Source organism: Macaca nemestrina, chromosome 10 (genome assembly GCF_043159975.1).
Source record: "Macaca nemestrina isolate mMacNem1 chromosome 10, mMacNem.hap1, whole genome shotgun sequence".
Lineage (NCBI taxonomy): Eukaryota > Metazoa > Chordata > Mammalia > Primates > Cercopithecidae > Macaca > Macaca nemestrina.
In genome coordinates, this window is record NC_092134.1 from 119,288,116 (window position 1) to 119,303,856 (window position 15,741).

At 34.1% G+C, this 15,741-nt stretch overlaps 1 protein-coding gene across 1 annotated transcript in view; it reads right to left on the bottom strand.

The window, feature by feature from the left end:
• Positions 1-465: 465 nt before the first annotated feature.
• LOC105492111 (ethanolamine kinase 1) overlaps positions 466-15,741 on the bottom strand; it is a 61,976-nt gene continuing 46,700 nt past the window's right edge. The window contains exons 7-8 of the mRNA XM_011759028.2: positions 6,571-6,644; positions 466-6,241 (exon numbers count right to left, since the gene is read on the bottom strand). Of these exons, the coding sequence (XP_011757330.2) occupies positions 6,169-6,241; positions 6,571-6,644 (147 nt within the window). The 3' untranslated portion in view covers positions 466-6,168. The remainder of the gene's footprint in view (positions 6,242-6,570; positions 6,645-15,741) is intronic.

The window sequence follows — 15,741 nt, forward strand, 5'->3', positions numbered from 1 at the left end:
ACAGATGTTATGTTAAAGAATTACTTCATCCTCATGTGACCATCTCACCTCATAATCAAATGACCCTAAATCCCTCACTAACCTACCCCCGCTCTCACTAAACTTAATAATAAATGCTGGTATATCCAGTGCATTGGCGGCACCGTGGGACCAGAAGGTGATGACCCCCTGGAAACAGCTTTCACTATGTTGTGTGGGTCTATTATTTCTCCACCTGCTGATCTGCCTGAGAGCAAAGAAAGAGCCCTGTTGCATTGTGGGCTGCTGGCCAGATCCCACAATACTTTTTAATGTATATAAAACTAAAACCAAACCAAAAAAAAAAAAAAACCTAGAATTTAGAATTAGAATTTAAAGAATCACTCCACATATACACTTATATACTAACTTTGGAAAGTCTTGTTTGCAGATATTCACAAGGAAAACCTCAAAAATAAGTTGAAGTAACAAAATTTATGAATACACTGTAGTTAGAACTCAACTTTATTGTTACAACCAATTTTTATTTACAGAATATAAATCTCTTCAAAAAGATACATTCCTTCATTTAATCAATGGTAAAAAGCCTTATTAACAGAAATAAAGCCTAAACATCACTTATATTTGAACTGAAAGACAAACAGCTTCATTAAAAGTTTATGAACACATAGTGAAAATGTATTTTTACTTAACCAGTTACATGAATGAGGCTGTTTTTAATTTTCTTCACTGCCAACCTCATTTTAACCACAGAACAAATTTTACTTAAATTAACAGTAGTAAAAATGTAAAACTTAAATTTTAAACATGAAAATATGAAACAAAACCACAGGAAGTATCTTCATTACCAAACAGATTAACAAATTCTTAGACACTCAGATATTTTCTGAGGCATATCAAAACACCTACATCAAAAGTTGCATTCATTTAAGAGGTATCAATACATTGTCAGTGCTGAGACTATTTGTAGCACTTACATTATATACAAAGCAGCATTATACTACTATGCTTCACATTTGATAAACACGAATTTAAGCTTTATGCCACAATTTCCCAATTCAACATAGAGCTAACGCAATGACAGTTACTCAATTTCATTCTTTTTCTTCTGAAACTGAATAAGGAAATTATCATTTAAGCACATGGAAAAATGGCCATGTCTTTTTCCTTTTAATAACAGTATATTTTAAAACTCAAATACTTCATATCGTGGAGATCTGACCTAGCTGTACAAAGGCTCCTAAATACAGTGCAGCCAAAAAGTTTCCACTTTGCAGACTCAATTTATAGCCAATTTAGTACAGATAAATACCGGAAACTACTTCAGATTATTGGACAATAAGAATTTCAGTGTGTCACCACCTGTAATTAAGTAGCAGCACACCACAACCACAGCAAGTAAACACTAATCTTCTCCACTGCCTTTTTGGGGTCTTTTCCAGTCCCCAGTGGTATCCAGGGATACCACTGGGTTTCAACTTATCTCTGAAGGTTCCTTTATTATGAGTTTTGAAACTTAACTAATGCATCACCTATAATTCTGTCGGCCAGTTTTTTTCTTACCATTCACTAATTAGTTTCAAATACAATATGTAATGTTTTCAAATTTTTATAAACACAGGTGTTGTACTAAAATGATTAATGGCATTTGAAATACCACAAATTGGTAAGATGTAAACCAAAACAATGGGATTAAGAGTATTTTAGAAAGAAATTTTTTGATAACTAGAAAAGCTATAGGATTCACAATGAATACAGATACAATATTTTTAACCCTGCCCTTTTATTACATCAGTAGTATAGTAAGTGCATAAAGTATAGAAGAGAAAGAAAATTTCAGGAGAGAAACCTACAAAAAACTTGAAGTTTGATGCGTCAAACACAAAAGAGTTTACAGTTCCCATAAGCACTATCATAATTTTTTCCTATCCAAATAATTCAGGTCTTCATTCCATTTCAAATTGTAATCCAGAAATGAAGATTTTCAGTGTAAAAAACTGTTCAGAAAAATCTAATTCATTATGTAATACATCTTATTAATTTCAGTCTTCAAGTATTCAAGTAATGCATACCCAAGTATTTTCTGTTACAGCAACACATTTACAGACTAAGCCTCAAACATGGGGAAAAATTCATTTAAAATAATTGATACACTTTTCTGTCCAACGACATCAAACCCAAGACATGACACTGGAATCACACAAGTGGTATATAAAAGTTAAAAATTTTAAAATAAGGTGGTTCAATATAACTAACAATGTCTTCTTTTCAAAACAAACTGATAACAGGTTATCTTAATATGTAACTAAATTCCCAGTAAAAGGATATTCTGGAATCTAATGGACTAAAGAAAAAGCAGAGCAAATCAATTTTGAAAAATGAAGCTGCTTTACCACATACTTAAAATTATTTTTCCTCTGTGCATAATAATTACTAGCATTTGTTTTCTGCATAAAGTAGCACAAGTTGCTGTCAACAAGTTTGCTAGCATAAAGCATCGTAACTTTGTCTATCAACTGAATGACTGATTGATTAAAAGCTTAAGTCTGTATCACTTTGGAATGTTTATTAAAAGCAATTTAAAGCAGAAAATCGAAATGACAGTATTTTCACTTATATTATGAAGACAGGAATTCGTAAAATGGTACAGAAGGCTTCTGTGTAATGTAAAAAAGAAATAACTATATAATTTTAAAAGTGGAGGGTTCTAACTTTTAATTGAGAGTGTTTGGGGGAAACTTTTTTCTTTAAATCTGGAAGCTGTAGTAACATATATTTATGAAGTTAAATATTTTTAGTTCGGCAAAAATGGAAACAGTTGTCATTACAAGATTACTTATGTCTTTTCTGTCTTTTATGATCCTATCAGGATCAACTTTAAATTTAAAGAAGTCATTTGAGATATGCTTAAGTTGAAGTAAAGACTTATTATTTGTCTTGTTTCTGTATATATGGAACTTAGATTCACATTGGGATATATAAAATTTCAAGGTTTTTTTGTAGAAAAAAAATTAACAACCCTAAAAATAGGAAATTATTAAATTACATTTTTAATTTCCTTTAGCTTGGAATCATGAGTCAAAGAATGGAGCTCTATTCATATAACAGTGTACAAATTCACTGCTTCCAGGAATCTAACCTCACAAAACCTAACGGCTAACTAAAAAATAAAGAAAAGTCTTATTAAGCATTGAGAGGCTAAATAAATAAGTACTGACATTAACCAAAGCCGACAAACCCTATTTCCAGTTCCTGTGATCTCACTGTGCAGCCACAACTGTTGGCTATTTTTAGTCTAAAACCAACAAGCTGAATCATTTCCTTACAGAAAAATTTCTACATAAGGGAAGAGAATGCAAAACAATACACAATGCAAGATACAATTCACACTAATTTACAAATTTTTATTTACATTATTTTATATACATTCCAGGCAGACCTACTTGATGAGTTTTGTGCTCATATTGATCTCAGATGATCATGTGTACTGTATGATGTACTACCACATCTCTTTTGATTTCCAGAATATGGTGGTAGCAAGGGGTTAGGAGGAAAAGAAATCACTGGTCAGGTGAGATCATACAAGTATGAAGGGGAAATAATGAAAAAATTTGTGGAATTTTGCTTGTTAAAGCATCCAGGCCACTATGGTCTATTGATTAACATTGAATATACATGAATGCCACTTCTTACAGCCATTTTCATATTTACAAAATGAGCTTACTACTAGTTGAGTTATTAGGTAAGGCATTCAAGTTCCTTAGCTTAACATAAAAAGGCAACAGACATCTCAGCACACCACAGGACAAATTTTAGAGGGATGATTTTAGAGCACTTTGAGATTTACCCTTCTTTAGAATCCCTTAAGCGGGTGATATAAAAGAGAAGCAATTCTGAACCCTATTACTAGCCTGCACCACGATCCCAAAAACCTACACAGGAAGTAGGAGCATCACAACACCCAAAATCTAGCCAGAGTGGGGAAAATAGATTAAGTATCTTATTTTGTTCCCAAGATCCACTGCATATTCCCAGAACTAAAGTGAGAGCCTTTATTCCTGGTGACATTCACTTCCCTATGAATCTCTCCAAAAAACTTACAATAGTGTGACAGCTAGTAGCTATGCACAGTCTATCAGCAATGGCTCAGTGAATCTCTATTCAAAACAGTTTGAAGTAAGAACATGGAGTAAGGTAGAAAAATTATCTTCTCTCCTCCCACAGTTCTACAAGATATATACTGTTGCACTTTAGAAGGCAGAAAGAAAAAAAAAAAAAAATCGAGTATTAACACATTCTTTATCTGTTTTATGAAAATGTTCCAACCATAGACAAAAATTCCACCTAAAACAATTTTTCAAGTTCACACTAACATTATAAAAAGCTACTAGTTGTTTAATTGGTTCCATTCACTTAATCAACTAGGCAAAGTTCTATTGATCTTACAGTAATATGGTTTGTAAAAACAAAAGTGAACATTTATAACATTGGGGAGGTAGAAACCAAATCTGGTCTAACACTGTTATAGATACAAACATATTTTAAGATTCTATTTATGTAACTAGAATTTACCATTTAAAATGGCCTGTGTTTCTATTTACTTTATTAGCTTTAAAAATCTTGAGATAATCCAAGTATTTTAAAGCATTTGTCTGAGAATATTAAGTCATTTGGAATACATCAGACTCCTCAGAAGATTTCTCAGAGGATAAATTTGTAGTTGCATATTTTGAATATGCAGATCCAGTAAGCCAACTTTGTACATGGGCACTTATGTGACCGAAGTGCAAAGCTTGTCAGACTAATTTTCTAAGTAAAGTTAACCATGACTGCCCAACTACAACAGCAGACTTCAAAACCTGAAGCCTATTTATCTATCTGAAAGATCTAACTTCTTTCCATATAATAATTACCTCCTTCTTACCACCAAACTAAATTAAAAATACAGTTAAACAAAAACAAGAGAAATAAACAAAAACCCTCCTGCCATGACTATTTCTGCTTAATTCACATTTTGTCATCTGTCAGATTTTAAGTGTACAAGATCAATGCCCTAAGTGTTCCTTATTTAATTACATAACTGCCTCTACATATAACGCTGAACTTACATATATCAAGTAATCATTTGCTATCACTCTAAAAACACAGAACCAGACTAAAACATGAAACTAAAATGTAAGGAACGAAACATGAAACTAAAACATGAAACTGAAATGCAAGGAATGACTCTGGATGGGTAAAAAATAATTAGCCTAAACAATATTTTCTTATTTCCACATATGATAAACTTTGTATGTTTGTTTTAAAAATTAGCAATACTACTGACTAATAATCAAAAACATAAAGCATCTCTAAAAGTAAAAGAAAATTTTTGGTTAGAAAGAATTTGATACTGTAAAATTTTCAAAACTGAAAATAGTAACTTGATCATATTTAGCATTTGAAAACATTATTTAATACAGATTTTGGTAACATTAACTCATACTTATTCCAAGATTATATGGTAAATATTTATATTTATACTGCCAGACTACGTAGAGAAATGGGGATTTAATTCTAAGTTATATTACCCCAAAAAGAAATACTTTCTAATATTGAATTCAACAAGATGTACCACCAACACAGACAGTGAATGTATTTCACCTTCCGAAACAGATATTTTTATATGAAAATCCTAAACTATCTACATCAGTCAATGACTGGCATTTCAAGAGAAAATGATTCATTTTACTTACAATGCATCAAGATAAAAAGGTTACACTGAACAACTAGAATGTTTACTGAAATTAATATTAAAGTAAAACTGAAAACAATTTATCTGGGACATTTTCATTGCTTACACTCAACAAACATGAAACAGAGAAAAACAGTCACAGAATCCTGTTAAGTTTATAATAAATAATTCACATACAACATAGGTTAAATTATCAAAGAAATGCTTAAACTGACATCTTTATACCTTTTGCAGATTTAACATATTTCTAATCCACCACATACTGAGAGCAGTAGGTATATTTCTTGACATCATTCAGTCTATTTAAAAAATAGATTGATTGTTTAGAGGCATAATTTATAAAGCAAGATAACCAAATTAAATAACAGAATTTTAACTAATATTGGCTTTTTGGGATTTCTTAAGAAAAGATTCACAAGCATTGCTCAGCTACTGGAGAATAATTAATCTCTTCTTTACTCAGGCACTTTTAATGCAGTAACCTCAGGCTTCATTTTAAAGTACTGGTTAAAACGAACAATTGCATACCTAGTGAGAAAAAGAGAACAACAAAAAAATTAGTCAAAGCTGAAAAACTTGGTCCTCCCCTTATTTCCACTCAATCTTCTCTAAGCTGGTTTTTTTAAAGTTTAACATTTTCAAAGGACATATTTTTAGTTTACTGCACCACCTACTGGACACTTTTCTAATCCTGTGAGCACTTAACAGCTTACAGCAATTTCTTCACAGACCAATTACTAAATGTATGCAACTTTTATAATTGATTGCAAATAACTACAATATTCCCTGTGAATTCTAAATGTTAATCCAAACAAAAGCAGAGACCAATGTAATCCATATAATAAAATTTAACTCACCCAAGGAAATCAAACTCAATAGTGGAGTATTTGGCTTGAATCAAAGCCCACAATCCCCAAAAGAAATGAGAAGCCTTAAAAGAAGGAAAGAAAAATAAAAAATTATGATAATGAATTTCTCTGTAAAACACATATGAATTGCTAATTCTATCCTCTAAATCAACTCCATGCACCACACTTTCTTGCTGTTCTTTTTATATACAGTGTCTAAAACCTAGATCATATTGAAGTCTACACCTGCTAGATGGCAACAGATCACTTTCGTCAACACCAAAGGAGGTTATGGTAAATTACAATCACTTGAAAAATAGAGGTCAGTTACTGTGACCTGCTTTTTTATAAAGCAAAGTTTACTATTAGCACTGATAGATGTTAGTGTTTTTAAAGGTTATAATTGCTAACAGGCTTACACATTATATCAAAGGCCTTTGTTTCTTGACATAAAAATATAAACACAAAAGAAAACCCAAATCTCACAAGCAATAAATATATTTAAATGTAAAAAATGTTCTAGGGGTGAAAAACATCTGAAAATTGTCTTATTGGCTTAATTCTGCATAACAGACTACAACATAAAGTAACACAACTTATGTCAGGAAAAATATGGGCTTTGGACTTACAGGGAAATTTAGTATGTAATCAGTAACTATAAAATAATTATGTGTGCTTTACAATCTATTTTCAGTTGAACATGGTAATATTTTAAAATTTGAACAAGATTTCACTTCCCAAGAAATACTATATTCTAACTAGAAATTCTAAGTAGAAAAAGTATTAAAGACAAGGTTTTTGTTTCAGCTAAATTCATTATAGCAACAGTAACAAAGGGGCTCTAACAAAAAAGTACTCAACAGCCGTGACCCTGATATTTTTAAATACCAAGGTCAAGCAGCACAGTATATCAAAAAGAATTCTTAATTTGAATTACAAGATGTAGAGGTTCCAGTCCAGGCTCTATCTCTGAGTACCTTTGCAACCTTTAATAAGTCACAAACTTTAGTGTCAGATCTATCATTTACGAGATGGGAATATCAGCCATTCTGTATTCTACATAGGATTGTTTTAAAGACTAAAGGAAATAATATATGTAAAAACAAATTTTCAACCTAAAGATCTCTATTTAAAAAGCACACTGCACTTTGGTTTTGGCTTCCCCAAAAAATATCACTAACCATCCAGCTCTTCAGGAGGCTGGTGATCACTAGAGCCCAGGAGTTCAAGGCTGCAGTGAGGAGCACGCCACTGCACTCCAGCCTGGGCAACAGAGTGAGACCCTATCTCTTAAAAAAAAAAAAAAGAACAAGAATATAATTTCTTATCTGATACAGGGATAGAAAAGAATAAACAATGTAGCAAAGACTAAACAAGTAAAGTCACTTGCACATGAAGCATAATAGTTTAAAAAAAAAAAAAAAAAAAAGCTGGGCTCTGGTGTGTGGCTTTAAGCACCAAACACGGTGCCTTTATTTCCTCATCTGTAAAATGTAGGTCATAATAGTGCCTATACCTGGCATATAACAAATATTCAATAGGATGCTAGCTATTCTTACTACATGAAACCAGAATGATTAAAAATGATAAAGATTTTCAAAAATGGTCTTCTATCTAAAAAAGTGTATCGGGTATTGAGAAATGAAGTTACGAAATTAGAGGACTTTCTTCTTTTCAAAGTCTACATCAGAGGTTCTTAAAGTGGTCGATGAACCCATGGGAGGTTTCAGAGGCCCAAAATTACTTTCATAATTACATTGATATGTTACTTGCCTTTTTGACTATGTTAACGTTTACACCAATGGTTCAAAAGCAGTGGAGGGTGAAGCTACTGTTACCTTAAGTCAAGGCAGTCGTAGCAAATCACATTAGTATAACAGTTTTATTCTTCACCATCACACAATAACAGTAAAAAGCCACTAAAGAATGTCCTTTGTGAAACCATTAAAACTATTAATTTTATCAAATCTCTACCCTGAAATACAAGCTCTAGTATTCTGTGGGAGGAAATAGGCAGTACATATAAAGCATGTCTACTGCATATCCAAAGTACAATGGTTGTCTCAGGAAAAACACTTAGGTAACTGACTTTTGAGTTGAATTTGCACATTTTTAATGCAACACCATTTTTACTTGAAAAAAAATGACTAATATACAAACTGGAGTTATCAAACTAGAGTTATCAGACTTGGGTATTTGGCAGACATTTTCCCAACTATAAAAAAGATAACTTGTCATTTCAGTGAAAATAACTGACAGTATTTGTTGCCAATGATAAAATTCAAGTTTTCACCCTAAAATTAGAACACGAGAAAAGTTGTATGTGATTCTGTGAGCTTAACAGCTTCTCAATATAGTACTGTAAGTTTTTCTGATGACACTGGTGGTGATATCAACACATGTGATCTTTAGCTATCTTATAATGAGATGTGTCAACATTTGGAAGATCTATACAACTCAATGAATCAATTATTTTCCAAATAACTAATAAGCTAAAATTACCAAATCACATACAGGTAAAAGAATCATTCAATCTGCAAGATAAACCAGTAGATCTTAATGTAATACAGTAAAAAGTTAATTGATATGTTCAGATTATTCACAGCAACTAACCTTTAAGAAACTATCACTTGTTGAGTTTTGGTCTAGTATCAAAAAAGAATATCCACAATTATCTGAAAAGGCAAAATACTCCTCTTTTCCAGCATGCATGTGTGAAACTTTTTTTCATATACTTGAAATGAAACAATCCATCACAAAAGATGTAATGCAGAAGCAGATACGGGAATCCCGCTGTATTCTATTAAACCAGACATTAAAGAAATTTGCAGAAGTGTAAAATAATGCCATTCTTCTCACTAAATTGTTTTTTGTTTTGAAAAATAGTTATTCTATTTATGGTATTTACGTTAATGTAATGAGTTTATTTTAAATATATATATATACTTAAATGTTTGAATTTTGACTTCTAATATGGTAAATACTGCCAATTAATTCACAAAGACAAAAGCTTGTAGAGGTCTTCAAAAAAATTTTAAGTGTGTAGAGGTCCTAAGATTGAAAACTTTGAGAACCACTAGTCTAAATCGCCTTGCATATTTTACATTGATATAAAATCACCTATAGATGGTATCCTAATCTCTTCTTCCTACTAAATTTATTCTGTAGTGGAAAAGACTGAGAAATCAAGAATCATTCTGCATTTTAAAAACATACCAACTTAGCTCTTCTCACCATTGTCAAGCAGAGATGGTAACTATATTTCTCAATTAGTTTTTATTCATATACTTAAATAAATTAAATGATTCTACACTAAAGAAGCATTATCCATAAAATCTCACTGAAATCTCATTTGTGTAGGCAACCATTTTTATAGGGGGAAAAGTGATAAATTAATATATAACAGTGGATTCTAAATGGATGAGAAGCAAAGGCAGAAAACAGCCCATTGGTCATTTGCATCCCCCCAAAATATAAGTACACCCCAAAAAATAATAAATTCTGTAACTATACTATTTCTTTTACATTTGGAGGTTATGGATATGTAAGTCTCTCTGTTAAAAGGTATTTTAATTTCTACACTACTCACCCCTGTTGCAAAGAAATATTCAAAGCTTTATATGGTAAGTAAATAACTAAAATCCCAAGTGTGCATATAATGGGGAAAAAAGAAAAAAAAGAAAAACTCCTCAAAGTCATTATGTATACTGTTTGGTTTTATAATGCATATACCTACTTTTGTTTGCCACCATCTCAACATTAAACAATCAATGACAAGTGAAGTCTTATAATCTTCAGAAGTCTGTATCATGGCCTGAGCACTAAACATTTACTAACCATTTGTAATATTTCAAAACACGTATACCCTGATCTTATTATTCAGACCTGCTTTTCTTTTTATCAAAGCAGCTTCATAAACTATCTGAGGAGGAAACAGCACTTAAGACACATCCATAAGGAATAAGAGAAATCTGTAAAGGGATGCAGGGAAAGAAATCTGTAAAGGGCATTCCAGGTAGAAGGAATAAGCTTCTAAGTACACAGACATGAAACATCATGGAGTATGTCGGCACAAAATGACTCTGCTAGGGCTGATGTAGGAGGTGTGAAGTAGTGGGAAATAAGAGTTTGCAGATGCTGTCATTTGGATTTCATTCTGTAGGTCACAGGGAGCCATAAAATAGAAAAGTGACACAATCTAATTGACAAATTAAATTCTAATTACTAGAAAGGATCACTTTCTTAATAAACAGGATAAATTAAAGACAGGAAAAACAACAACAGCAGCAACAAACTGAAGGCAAAGAGACCAGCAAAGGCTAATGTTAGTAAGAGATTAAGTTCTCAATCAAAAGTCAAAAATAAAGGGAGAAGGGGATGAAATCAAGAACATTTTAGGAAGCAAGAACAGAACTTGGAAGGGGTAGACCCAAATCAGAACACTAGGGAATACTACTAACATGTAAGAGGGCTGGGAGAAGAGGAGGAAAGAGGAGCCAGATTAAGAGACTGAGCAAGACAGTACAAAAAGAGAATTTGTCACACGGCTTTAAAATGATGTATTCCCCCTCCCTGCAAGAATATGGCCAGGTGAGATGGCTCACACCTGTAATCCCAACACTCGGGAAGGCCAAGGTGGGTGGATCATTTGAGGTCAGGAGTTCAAGACCAGCCTGGCTGACATGGTGAAACTCCGTCTCTACCAAAAACACAAAAATCAGCCGGGTGTACCAGCAAACGCCTATAATCCCACCTACTGAGGCCAGAGAACTGCTTGAACCCAGGAGGCAGAGGTTGCAGTGAGCCCAGATTGCGCCACTGCACTCGAGGCTGGGCGATAGAGACTCCATACTGGAGGGGGAAAAAACCCCACAAATATGAGAACTATCAGATCCTGTATGTAAGAAAATGCAATTACTCCCACACCCTAGGAGAATGCGAAGTCTTATCAGGCCCTATGATGGTTAATATTAGGTGTCAACTTGATTGGACTGAGGGATGCCTAGTTGGCTGGTAAAGTATTGTTTCTGGGTGTGTCTGTGAGGGTGTTGCCAGAGGAGACTGACATTTGAGTCTGTGGACTGGGAGAGGAAGACCCACCCTCAATGTGGGCTGGCATCATCCAATCGGCTGCCAGCCTGGCAAAAACAAAGCAGCAGAAGAAAGTCGGATAACTTGGCTTGCCGGGTTTTCTGGCTTCCTTCTTTTACCCCATGTTGGATGCTTCCTCCTGCTCCTCCTGCCCTTGGACATCAGAATCCAAGTTCTTCGGCATTTGGACACTTGGACTTAGACCAGTGGTTTGCCAGGGGGCTCTTGGGCCTTTGGCCACAGAATGAAGGCAGCATGGTCAGCTTTTCTGGTTTTGAGGCTTTCAAACTTGTACTGAGCCACTACTGGCTTCCTTCTTCCTCAGCATGCAGACAGCCTATTGTGAGACTTCACCTTGTGATCATGTGAGCCAATTCTCCCTAACAAACTTCCTTTCACATATACATATATCCTATTAGCTCTGTCCCTCTGGGGAACACTAATACAAATTCCATATGTGAGTGCTTGGGGTGAACTCCTTCTCCTCTTTGGAATGTTACATTACACTTTCTCAGAACCCATGTGAGTAACCGACCTCAACTAGTGGACTTCAAAATGCATATAAACATAACAATTTGACACTCCGAACACTTAGTCTATGACAGGCTGCACTCTGTCAGCTACTTCTCCAAAAGCAGAGTTCAGGCCTCTATAGGCCTTGGAGCTCTGAAGTCTCATCATGACAACACTAACACTACCTTCTTGCATTCAGGAACTTCAGGTGTCTTCAAGGATCTTTCCTATGTTGGTCAAGCCCAAGAAACTAATCGTAAAAAGGTATAGCTCAATCCTCTCCTGCTTTCATCCTAATTGGACTGGACTTTTAATAATTTGGAACTCACTCATTATATAGTTAATGTACCTCATCTATTGAGTATATTCCCTGTGAGATTTGTTCAGGTTGTTCTTCCTCCCTTTAAGCATTGTGAACCTAAGGGGAAAAAATTATCTTTGTACGGCAATAAAGTGTGTAATTCATGAAACTAGACTTCGATAATTTCCTTGTTTTCATCATATATAAAACTATCACAAAGTCAACGAGAGAATATTTTTTAAATCAATGGTAAATACTGCCAAATGCTACTGACAGATCAAGGAAGATAAGGACTGAAAAATTTACATTGGACTTAGCGATTATGTCATGATTGGTAAGCCTTACCTGATTTTCTTTTTATAGTAGCGAGGGAAAAGGCAGATTGCAGTGTCTGAGAAATGCATGAAGGACAAGGGAGTAAGATTGAGGGTTTCCTTTTATTTCACATTGCAATCACAATTATTGATTCCTTCAAATGCTTGAGATGTGACAGGCACATACTCAATAAACAGTGGGAGGAAATTAAGAGTTAGTAAAAGAGGAAGGTAAATGGCTAGCTAAAAAGAAGCTACAGAAAGTCTTGAAAAAGAAAAGAAGGTATGTTAAAAGAAGGTAGTAACAGAGGCCCTGATGCAAGAAAGTTGTGACATCCCAGAAGGGCAGGAAAATCACACAACAGACGATCAGCAGAATTCTGATCAAATAAGAACAGGAATCGAAACAAAAACTGTCTTGATAAATAAAGGGCTTTTCAAAATCTCCTTAAGCTGAGAAGCAACTTCAGCAAAGTCTCAGGAGAAAAAAATCAATTTACAAAAATCACAAGCATTCCTATACACCGATAATAGACAAACAGAGAGCCAAATCCTAAGTGAACTCCCATTCACAATTGTTGCAAAGAGAATTAAATACCCACGAATACAACATACAAGGGATGTGAAGGACCTCTTCAAGGAGAACTACAAACCACTGCTCAAGGAAATAAAAGAGGACACAAACAAATGGAAAAACATTCCATGCTCATGGATAGGAAGAATCGATATCGTGAAAATGGCAATATTGCCCAAAGTAATTTATAGATTCAATGCTATCCCCATCAAGATTCCATTGCCTTTCTTCACAGAATTAGAGAAAACTACTTTAAATTTCATATGAAGTCAAAAAAGACCCTGAATAGCCAAGACAATCCTAAGCAAAAAGAACAAAGCTGGAGGCATCATGCTACCTGACTTCAAACTATACCACAAGGCTACAGTAACCAAAACAGCATGGTACTGCTACCAAAACAGATAAATAGATCAATGGAATGGAACAGAACCCAGGCCTCAGAAATAACACCACACATCTACAACCATCTTATCTTTGACAAACCTGAGAAAAACAAGCAATGGGGGAAAAATTCCCTATTTAATAAATGGTGTTGGGAAAACTGGCTAGCCTTATGCAGAAAACTGAAACTGGTCCCCTTCCTTACACCTTATACAAAAATTAACTCATGTAAATCAGCCAGGCATGGTGGCGTGTACCTGTAGTCCTAGCTACTTGAAAGGCTGAGTTGGGAGGATCCCTTGTGCTCAGGAGTTTGAGGTTGCAGTGAGCTATGACCATACCACTGCATTCCAGCCTGGGTGACAAACACCTTGTATCCAATAAAAAATAGGCCTGGCATGGTGGCTCATGCCTGTAATCCCAGCACTTTGGGAGGCTGAGCCGGGGAAAATCACTTACGCCCAGGAGTTCAAGACCAGCCTGCGCAATATAGAGAGACCTCATCTCCACAAAAAAACTAAAAAATTAGCCAGGTATGGTGGCCCTTGCTACTCGGAAGGCTCAAGTGGGAGGATTGCTTAAGTCCGGGAGGTTGAGGCTGCAATGACCTGTGATCACATCACTATACTCCAGGCCTGGATGATAGAGCAAAGACTGTCTCAAAATAAAAATAAAAGTAAGTAAATATTAAAATAAAATCAATTTTAAAAGAAATGACTGTCAAATTTTACCAGTAAAAGAGTTATTCTGTACATCTTATTTGGCCTTCTAAATTATAAGCATTTTGAAAGAATGCATTTTTTAAAATTCTTCCAATCCACCTGACCTAGAATAACAATAAGTACTTAGTATCTGATTAATGAATCAGAAGTACAGGTATTTTTCAATGCCATGTACAGATACAGTCACAGTATCCCCCCAAAATGTTAAATGTCATCAAAAGTTTGCAAGGAAATCCAAATCAGCTTTCTAACAGCAAACAGTGGGACTGATGACTAAGAATTGATGAGCTATGTGTACTTTACATGGAAATTAACTAATTCAATGAATAAATGGAATATTAGGTTTATTCTGAAGCTCATTAAGTAACCTAAAGAGAAAGAAAGGCCTACATTCTCTAAAATCATGCTTAAATACAATAAATAGAAACAGCAGACATCCTAGGACCAGCTGTAGAGCATGTCATTAATTGACCCAGTAGTTGTACCGAAAATAGATATAAGAACAGCAGGTAAAGGAACATTTCAGGACACTCTCTTACTTCGGATGTATTCTGAGTAACTCTGGTCATACGGTACTTTTAAGACTATAAAAATGGTATACTTGTATACCACTAGGGTCTATCTGTACAGACAACATAACAAATATTTCCCGTGTCAACTGTACAAAATTATATTAAAACTGAAAAGCAGCAGCTAAAATAGCCTTGGCTTATTATTCCATTTAATTATCTAACACCTTAGTTGAAAGATCATTCTAATGTATCATACTGTTCTCAAAAGATAATTTAATGAGCTAATTTTTAAAATATAAATGCATGAAAAGAGAAGTAGGTCTTAATAATAAAGCTTTAAGATACCAATAAAGCTGGAAATAACTGCTTATCAAATGAAGGTCAAGAAGACAAAACACTGGATAAGTCATAAAAAACATAATCCTACTGGTTCTTCCAACCTACATTTATCATATAAGATCTAACTATAAAATGTGTTGTGGAAAAGCTCCTTTCCTGTAAAATCTGACTTTGATGTAAAGAAAGGAATAGACTAAGAAATTGTTTTATGCATCAATCTTAACCCTAATAAGAATCCACTCATTAAACAAATAATTACTGAGTACCTACCATATGGCCAGGCATTGTTCTAGGGGATAGGGATATAGTAGGAAATGAAACAAAATTGTCTTAAAAGCAATGCAATGGGGTAATGCATACTGTAAATGGTCATATATTTTCACTATTCTGAACAAAAATTCACAAAACTTAAAATAGGAAATTGTCTAAGATG